The sequence below is a fragment of the Penaeus vannamei genome, chromosome 8, assembly GCF_042767895.1.
Source record: "Penaeus vannamei isolate JL-2024 chromosome 8, ASM4276789v1, whole genome shotgun sequence".
NCBI lineage: Eukaryota > Metazoa > Arthropoda > Malacostraca > Decapoda > Penaeidae > Penaeus > Penaeus vannamei.
Genome location: NC_091556.1, coordinates 3,558,999 through 3,568,998, shown reverse-complemented (window position 1 = coordinate 3,568,998; position 10,000 = coordinate 3,558,999). Strand labels below are relative to the sequence as shown.

Sequence of the window (10,000 nt, the reverse complement as noted above, 5' to 3'; positions counted from 1 at the left end):
GGCTGCTTCCAAGGGGGAGGGGGTGTGATGGGGGTGGGGGTGGGGGGTTGGAGGGGGTGTTGAGAAAAGGAACATCAGAGAAAAGAAGAGAGGGCAGATCCACACCAGCGAGACCTCTTCCTTCTCCTCGGTGTCGCGCCGCCGGAAGGCCGTCTAGTCGCGGATGGTCAGCTTGCGAGAGCCGGTGATGTCGTGGAGCTGCCTGGAGGTGAAGGCGGCGACGAGGCGGCGGTCCCCGGAGCGGCGAGGAACGAAGGTCTGTGTGTAGGTGAAGGTCTCCCTTGGCCGGACCTCGCGGTTGACGCGCATGGTCCTGGGCCTGCAGGCGCCGCCGACCTCCATGCTGAAGAAGCAGTCCGTCAGGGGGACGTCCAGGGGGTTGCTGAAGGAGAAGGTTGCGGTGCACTCCTGGCCGACCTGGCACTCGGCGACCTGCGGGGGGAGGGCGGTGGAAGGGGGAGGGGGAAGGGGGAAAGGGAGGGGGAGGGGGGAATAGTAGATAGTATTAGTGCGAGTCATAAGATGAGTGTGTGTGTGATCGCCCATGCGTTAAGGCTGCGGCGAAGGAAACGACCGCAGAAGCCCCAACGTTTGGCAGATCACAATCACACTTAGAATATCAAAAACGATGCGAAGGATGACGACAACAAACAATAACAACCATGAATAACGAAGCAACAACGACAAAGACGCCCGAAGCCCCTTACCTCGATGCTCATCCTTGGCTTCTCGAACTGGAAGTCGTGCTCATCGATGTACGACTGCTTGTTCTCGTTCACGAAGCCCGAGGCCGTGACCTTGATGAAGCCCATGTCCACGAGGCGGTCCTGGTACTCGGAGGCGTCCAGTCTGAGGGTGAGGGTGTCACGCTGGCCGCCCGCGAGGGTGAACTGGCCGGTGACGCGCTTCAGGTGGGCGCCCATGACCCCGGTGTAGAAGGCGCTCCTGAGGGGGGCGGGGAAGGGGCGGTTAGGGGCTGGGGAAGGGGCGGTTAGGGGCTGGGGACGGGTTGCTGGTCCTCGTTTCAGGGACTGACAGGGTTGGCAAGGTCGAGGAAAGTAGAGACAAATATACATAGACGAAGAAAAAGGAGGAAGAAAAAGAGCAAGACGAAAGGGGAAATGAAGAAGACAGAAAATAAGAGAAAGACAGGGAGTGCGAAGACGAAGAAGAAGACGAATTTACAGCCTCGCCAAATGACCATGTATAGACGGAGAAAGACGAATGAGAAGGAAACAAAGAGAAGTCAAAAAGGAAGATGAACCAAAAGCCCAAAATTAACCTTGTAGAATTAGAAAGAAAGGAAGAAGACGAAGATAACGACTCAAAAAAAAAAAAAAGGAAAAAAAGACTCGGATAGAAAGAGAAAATATCTCAGAAGTGAAGAAAACCAAAAAATGAAAGAAAAAATAATAAATAAATCATAAACCCAAAGCAAACAAACCAAAGATGACACCCCCCTTCCCCACCCCCACCCCCCCAAAAAAAAGATAAATACCTAAATACAAAATAAAAAAAAATCGCCCTAAAACTGAGCTTGTAGAAATAGTCAAGAAAACCAAAAAAAAGAAAGAAAGAAAGAAAAAATAAATCATAAACCCAAAGCAAACAAACCAAAGATGACACCCTCCCCCCCCACCCCCAAAAAAAAAGATAATGATAAGAAAAATAAATAAAGACATAAATAAATAAATACAAAACCAAAAAAATCCCCCTAAAACTGACCTTGTCGAAATCGTCGCCTGGACGGTGCGTGTCTCGCTGGAGTTGTTGTGGACCTGCAAAGTGACTGTCATGCTCTGCCCAGCGGCCACACGCTGCGGATCCACGAGCTCAAAGGTGACGTCATAGCTCCCCTGGTCCTGGGGGGGGAGGAGGAAGAGTTGCTTCAGGTACTGGTTCTGAGGGAGGGAAGGCCGGAGGAGACGAGTCGCGGTTCAGCACCTCTGCTTATTTAGTATTGAAGGGGTTGGGTGGGTGGGGGGGGGGATGGGTGTAGGGGGATGGGGGGAGGGTGCGAAGGGGGAGGGTGGGATGGGGGGATGTGGGGAGAGAGTGTGAAGGGGGGATGGGGGGGAGTGCGAAGGGGGAGAGTGTGAAGGGGGGATGGGGGGGAGTGCGAAGGGGGAGAGTGTGAAGGGGGGATGGGGGGGAGTGCGAAGGGGGAGAGTGTGAAGGGGGGATGGGGGGGAGTGCGAAGGGGGAGAGTGTGAAGGGGGGATGGAGGAGGGTGCGAAGGGGGAGAGTGTGAAGGGGGGCTGGGGGGGAGTGTGAAGGGGGATGGGATGGGGAGGGTGTAGGGGTGTGGGGGGGATGGGGGAGAGTGTGTATAGGTGTAGGAGGGTGGGGGGATGGGGTGGGAGAGAGTGTATGAGGTTGGGGATTGGTGGGGGAAAGGATAGGGGTTGGGGGTGGGAGAGAGTGTATGAGGTTGGGGATTGGTGGGAGAAAGAATAGGGGTAGGGGGTGGGATAGGAGAGAGTGGATGAGGTTGGGGGTTGGTGGGAGAAAGAATGGGGGTAGAGGGGTGGAGGGGGAGAAAGAATAGAGGTAGAAGGGTGGGGGAGAAAATGTATGGCGTAGGAGTTGGAGTGGGGAGAGAGTGTATGGGGATGGGGGTAGATGTGGGAGAAGATTTAGGGAAATAGGGGGATGGGAGGGAGAGTAAATATGGAGGTAGGGTGATGGGTGGGGGGAAATAGACAAGTAGGGGAGGAAGAAACAGAGGGGATTGGAAAATGGGTTGGGGGAGGGGGGGCCAAGCGATTCAGCACCTGACTTCATTTAGGGGAGTGGGGAGCGAGTGGTAGGGAGAGAGAGGAAGTAAAAGTGGTAGAGAGAGGGAGGAATTAAAGTGGTAGGAAGAGAGAGGAAGTAAGAAGGAAAAGAAGGGAGGGAGAGGGAGGAAGGAAAAGAAGGGAGGGAGAAGGAGGAAGGAAAAGAAGGAAAAGAAGGGAGGGAGAGGGAATAAGAAGGAAAAGAAGGGAGGGAGAGGGAGGAAGGAAAAGAAGGAAAAGAAGGGAGGGAGAGGGAGGAAGGAAAAGAAGGGAGGGAGAGAGAGGAAGGAAAAGAAGGGAGAGTATGTGTGTGAAGACGTGAATCTGACATTCTCGGTATGAGGAGGGGGCAGGGAAGGGAGGAAGGGGAGGGGAGGGAAGGGAAGGGGAGGGAAGGGAGGGAGGGAAGGGAAGGGAGATAATATAAGGGATGAGAAGGAGGGAGGTTAAAAAAAGGACATTGGAGGGACGAACTAAAAGGGACTGAATGAATAAGGGAAAAAGGGGGAGGAGGAAATTAGGGAAAATTACGCCACGACGGAATTAGAGGGAAGGAGAAGGGAGAGATGGGGGAGAAGGGATAATGGGGAGCAATAATAATGGGGAAGAAGTGGGGAGGTGATGGTGATAACAGGGGAGAAGGGATAATGGGGAGCAATAATAATGGGGAAGAAGTGGGGAGGAGATGATGATAACAGGGGAGAAGGGAGAATGGGGGAGAGAAATAGAAGTGGGTAAGGAAAGGATAGACTGCAAGAAGGGAGAAAGGGAGATCAAGGAGGTGAAAGAAGAGAAATACGTAGAGAGAGAATGAAACAAAAAGATCGAGAGAAAATGGGAGATTAAAGAGACGAAGATAGGTGGAATAGCAAGACAAAGGAAGAACGGAAAGAAAGGAATTTACATGATAATGAGAAGATAACGAAGAATACATAGACACAAGAATTATCAACCGAGAAGAATAAAGAATATCAAAAACAAAAACACAACGACAAACAGATATATATAAAAAAAAAAAAAAAATAAATAAATACAAGACCATGAAACTATTAATAACTCTTTGCTTACGCTTCATATAATAATAATAATAATAATGATAATAATGACAATAATAATAATAATAATAATAATGACAATAATAATAATAATGATAATAATAATAATAATAATAATAATAATAATAATAATAATAATAATAATAATAATAATAATAATAATGACAAAGTAAACAACCCGACAACCAACACAAATCACTCGTATCACGTGTCCTCATTAAAAAGACATATATCCGGATCTTAGAAGAAGTAAATATAGATTTTTAGTAAATTTCTTTTCCGATTTATATATCATTACGGTGGACTGTGCGCTTGGCTTTTAATATATGATATATATTTTTTTTGATATATGATATCTGTTTTTTTTTTTACTTAAATGCATTTCTATCCCTTAAATATATTTCTATATATTTTTTTACTTAAATGCATTTCTATCCCTTAAATATATTTCTATATATTTTTTTTACTTAAATGCATTTCTATCCCTTAAATATATTTCTATATATTTTTTTTACTTAAATGCATTTATATCCCTTAAATATATTTCTATATATTTTTTTTACTTAAATGCATTTCTATCCCTTAAATATATTTCTCTATATCTTTTTTTACTTAAATGCATTTCTATCCCTTAAATATATTTCTATATTTTTTTTTTACTTAAATGCATTTCTGTCCCTTAAATGTTTTCTATATATTTTTTTTTACTTAAATGCATTTCTATCCCTTAAACATATTTCTATATATATTTTTTTACTTAAATGCATTTCTATCCCTTAAATATATTTCTATATATATATTTTTTTTTACTTAAATGCATTTCTATCCTTTTCATGTGTGTTGTTTATTGGTTCGTCTCAGAAGCTTAATTAGAACAATTTTTTTTTTTGATAATTAAAAGATATACTTAGATATCTTTCTGTGGCTTTTATTATTCGGTTGTCGGTTGATGTTTTTTATATTTTTATCGTAACCAACATTATTTTTCATTATTATTGTTATTGTTGTTGTTTTTGTTGTTATTGTCTTTATTATGATTATTATTACTTTATCATTATTATTTTTTATTATTATTATTATCATTACTCTTATTATTATTATTATTATTGTTATCATTAGTACTATGATTATTATCAAATTTATTATTATCATCATCATTACCATCATCATCATCATTGTTATTATCATTATCATTATTAGTATCATTGCATTACTGGCATTACAATGTCTTTATACTTTCTTCATTGCCGTTATTATGAATTTAGATAAAATCAATATCATCTTTATTATCGTTATCATCCTTATATTCCTTGTACGTGCTCAGGAAAAATGACAATAATCAAAATAATTTCGGTCTATTACTCTGATATCAAAATGAGAGAGCGAGGCATATTGCCAAATAATTAATGTTATTTACTGACGGAAAGACTAATTCAACAAATTAATGAGACAGACTAATTAAACCTCCAGTTATCATCAAGTCTGGAGTGTTAATTGGAAATGTATTCAGCTCGTGATGGCCTGTCAGTCACATTAGGTGTTAGTCTGTCTGTCACTCTCTCTTTCTCCTGTCTTTCCCTTTCACATTTTCTTTCGGATTTTCATGAATATTGCTTCCTCTGTTTTATTTTTCACATTTTTTTCGTATTTTTTATGAATATTAGGTTTTATTGCTCTGTTTTATTATCCTTTGCTTTTTTCTTTCTTTGGACTTGGTTATTTACTTTCTTACTTAGTTACTTATTCGGTTTATCGTTTATTCACTCCTATCATTCACTCACTCCCTCTATCTCCGACTCACTCACTACCTCCTTCTGTTAGTCACTCCCTCCTCCCCTCCCTTTATCCCTCCCTCCCTCACTCACTCTCTTTTTCACTCCCTCTTTCCCTCCCTTTATCCCTCCCTCCCTCACTCACTTTTTCACTCCCTCCTTCCCTCCCTTTATCACTCTCTCCCTCACTCCCTCCCTTCCTCATCTCTCACTCACTCGCTCTACCACTAACTTTCTTTTTCACTCCCTTCTTCCCCCTCACTCTCTGCCCCCTCACCCGCCACTCACTCCCTCACTCCCCCGCCACTCACTCCCTCACTCCCTCCTTCCCTCCCTTTATCACTTCCTCCCCCACTCTCTGCCCCCTCCCCCGCCACTCACTCCCTCACTTCCCCCCCCCCCCACTCACTCCCTCACCCCCCCCCCCGCCACTCACTCCCTCACCCCCCCACTCTCTGCCCCCTCCCCCACCACTCACTCCCTCACTCTCTGCCCCCTCCCCCGCCACTCACTCCCTCACTCCCCCCTCCCCCACCTCTCACTCCCTCCTCCTCCTCCTCACTCCCCCACCACTCTCTGCCCCTTCCCTCCCCCCACACACTCTGCCCCCTCCCCCACTCACTCCCCCCCTCACTCCCCCACTCACACCCCGCACCCCCCCCCCCCCTCCCTCACTCCCTCCTCCTCCTCCTCACCTGATAATCGTAGTAGACGTGGTCCTTCCTCATACCCCGACAGGCGTTGAAGACGGTGAATCTCTCTGGCTCGGACCTCTCCATGTCCTTGTACGTCTTGGTAACGTCTTCGCAGTCACCTTCGCCGTCGTCGTCGTGCCGCCCTACGGCCTTGGTCATTATCGACCTGCACATTGGGAACCTGCAGGAGGGGAAGGCGAAGGGGAGGTGTTAGCTCGAGGGGCGCTAGGCTTGTCTAACTGGGTGTAATCGCATATAGACGCTTGAATCAGAAGAGTATAGCATGTCTACAGACTATCTATCTATCTATCTATCTATCTATCTTTTTATCTATCTTTTTATCTATCTATCTATCTTTCTGTCTATCTTTTTATCTATCTATCTTTCTATCTTTCTATCTATCTATCTTTTTATCTATCTATCTATCTATATTTCTATCGATCTATCTATATTTCTATCGATCTATCTTTTTATCTATCTATCTATCTTTCTATCTATCTATCTTTCTATCTATCTATATTTTTATCTATCTATCTATATTTCTATCTATCTATCTTTTTATCTATCTATCTATATTTCTATCTATCTATCTTTTTATCTATCTATCTATCTTTCTATCTATCTATCCTTTTTATCTATCTATCCTTCTATCTATCTTTTTATCTATTTATCTATCTTTCTGTCTATCTATCTTTTATCTATCTATCTATATTTCTATCTATCTATCTATCTTTCTATCTATCAATCCTTTTTATCTATCTATCTTTCTATCTCTCTCTATATATACATATATATCTGAACTCAGACCCACAGACGAGACAACAACAACAACAGTAACCACAACAACAACAACAAAAAAAATCGTACGAATCCCAAACCAAAACCGAACCCGAGGAGGAGCCTCGCCCTCGCCGTGCCGCGCTTACCTGTACTGCCTGTAGTGCGTGTAGCCCCACTCGGAGTCGTCGTCCTCGTAGAAGTATCTGACGAAGGTGTTGAGGGCGGAGAAGAGGGCGGAGGTCTCGTAGGAGTAGCCAACGTCTCCCTTCTTCACCGCCTCGGCAGATGATGGGCCACAGCCGTTGGAGTACCCTGGGGGGCGCAGAAGGGAAGGGGAGAAGAGGGAGGGAGAGAGAGGGAGGGAGGGAGCGAGAGGGAGTGAGAGGTGGGAGAGAAGGAGGGAGGGAGTGAGAGGTGGGGGGAGAGAGAGGGAGGGATAAAGAGGGAGAGAGAGGGAGGAACAGAAGAAGGAGAGAGGGAGAGAGAGGGTGACAAGGAGGGAAAAGAGAGAGAGAGGGTGACAAGGAGGGAAAAGAGAGAGAGGGTGAGAAAGAGGGAAGAGAGAGAGAGAGAGAGAGAGAGAGAAAGGAGTGATTAATATTCATATTTCTTCTCCTCTCTGATATCTTTGTTTCCATTTCATTTACTTATTCTCCGTTTGGGAATGACTTTCCCTTTCATTTACTTATTTTCCCTTTCTTTATCATTTTCCTACCCTACGCATTCCTCACTCATGGTAAACAATCTCAATTCACACAGTCACAATCTCCCTCCGGATTGTCCACTCTATCCCACTCTGTCCCCTCCTACTCTCTATCCCTCTCGGTAAGATGTCATACTCACTGTCCCTGAAGTATGAGCGGGCGGGGTCGAGTGCCTGCCAGCCCGAGTAGCCTGAAGGGAGGTCAGGTCGGGTCATCCAAACGTCACACCAGGTATGGAAAGCCCACACGGCGTCAGGCTGATCACGGCCGGGACCACGCTCGATCTGAGGGGGAGAGGGAGATAAGATAAGAGGATGAATATAGAGAAAAGGGAAGAGGGGGAGTCAGAGATGATAGATGGAGGTAGATAGATAAAGGCGTAAAGGGAAGGGAAATGGTAATAGATAGATAGATAGATAGATAAATAGAGAGATAAATAAAGAGAAAGAGAAAGAGAGAGAGAAAAAGAGAGAGAGAGAGAGAGAGAGAGAGAGAGAGAGAGAGAGAGAGAGAGAGAGAGAGAGAGAGAGAGAGAGAGAGAGAGAGAGAGAGAGAGAGAGAGAAAGAAAGGAAGAAGAACTAAATAAACAATGAAAGCAAAACAGAAAGAGTCATAGCCAAATCATGTTTCTTGTAACTCGTGGAAAAGATAAATTGAACATCTAAAACAATATAAAAATAGTTTACATTTGCTGCATGAAATAGAAAACGAGAGATAAAAAAGCGGTGAAGTTATGTCTTAATGAGAACCGTAAGTAATGATTTTTTTTCTTTGCTCTTTGTTAACAACAATTCGATAACTAACATTATTACGATATGTCTTCCACTAAGAGAAAAAAATTAGTCTTTGTCATTCTTTATTATTCATACGTATGTGATGTAAGGCTTAGACAAATGTAATTTAGGTCTGCATGTCGAAGATATTAAAAAATTGATATTGTTTTTTTCTCCTTTGTATGTTGGTGTCGATTTACATTTATCAAAGCAAGAGAAAGAAAATATTCTGTAATGCACAAATTCCATGGATTCTGAACACAAATTCCACTTCAAGTATTGCGTTTGGAGTAAATAGTTAAGTGGATATATATATATATATATATATATATATATATATATATATATATATATATATATATATGTATATATATATATATATATATATATATATATATATATATATATATATATATATATATATATATATATATATATATATATATAGAGAGAGAGAGAGAGAGAGAGAGAGAGAGAGAGGGAAATAAGGAAGGAGACAGAAAGACAAGAAAAACAAGAAAAAAACAAAAACAGACAAACATATACATACACAAAACATCAATTCAAATTTCGATGTTTGAGAATAATAATAAAAAAAAAACAATTAAAAAACAATCCAAAAAATATAATACCCCCCCCCAAAAAAAAAAAAACTAAAAAAAAAGAAAAAAAAAATGACAAAATAAAATATATATATAACAAAGAAAAAAAAATGACACAACACCCAAAGACCCCAAAGACCCCGCACCACAACACCATAACAACACAACACCATACTCACGATGTCACCGAAGCGATCCACATAACGGTCGATGGTGAGGGTATCCTGGGTCTCGTGTGCTGACGTAATGACCGTGGTTGGGCGAGCGCTCATACCCAGGGTACGCAGGACTGGAGTGAGGGAGAGAGAGAGGGGAGGATAAACGGGTGGGTAGAGGAGAAAGGAGAATAAACGGGAGGATAGAGGAGAAGGGAGAATAAAAAATTGATAGAGGATAGATGGAGTGAGGGAGGGAGAGAGAGGAGAATAAACGGGTGGATGAGAAAGGAGACTAAAAAATGGATAGAGGATAGATGGATAGAGGAGAGAGGACAATAAAAAAGAATAAACGGGTGGATAGAGGAGAAAGGAGGATAAACGGGTGGATAGAGGAGAAAGGAGAATAAACGGGTGGATAGAGGAGGGAGGAGAATAAAACGATGGATAGAGGAGAAAGGAGAAGAAACGGGTGGATAGAGGAGAGAGGAGAATAAAGGGGTGGATAGAGGAGAGGGGAGAATAAACGGGTGGATAGAGGAGAATGGAGAATAAACGGGTGGATAAGAGAGAGGAGAATAAATTGATGGATAGAAGAGGGAACAGAATAAACGGGTGGATAAAGGAGAGAGGAGAATAAACGGGTGGATAGAGGAGAAAGGAGAATAAACGGGTGGATTGAAGAG

The 10,000-nt window shown here is 43.1% G+C and overlaps 1 protein-coding gene across 1 annotated transcript in view; it reads right to left on the bottom strand.

Annotated features, from left to right (window-relative positions):
- LOC113800413 (hemocyte protein-glutamine gamma-glutamyltransferase-like) overlaps positions 1–10,000 on the bottom strand; it is a 28,298-nt gene that overhangs the window by 2,671 nt on the left and 15,627 nt on the right. The window contains exons 9-15 of the mRNA XM_070124190.1: positions 9,339–9,448; positions 7,923–8,067; positions 7,226–7,391; positions 6,300–6,480; positions 1,726–1,862; positions 708–945; positions 1–432 (exon numbers count right to left, since the gene is read on the bottom strand). The exon at positions 1–432 is cut by the window's left edge and continues 2,671 nt beyond it. Coding sequence (XP_069980291.1) covers positions 154–432; positions 708–945; positions 1,726–1,862; positions 6,300–6,480; positions 7,226–7,391; positions 7,923–8,067; positions 9,339–9,448 — 1,256 coding nt within the window. The 3' untranslated portion in view covers positions 1–153. The remainder of the gene's footprint in view (positions 433–707; positions 946–1,725; positions 1,863–6,299; positions 6,481–7,225; positions 7,392–7,922; positions 8,068–9,338; positions 9,449–10,000) is intronic.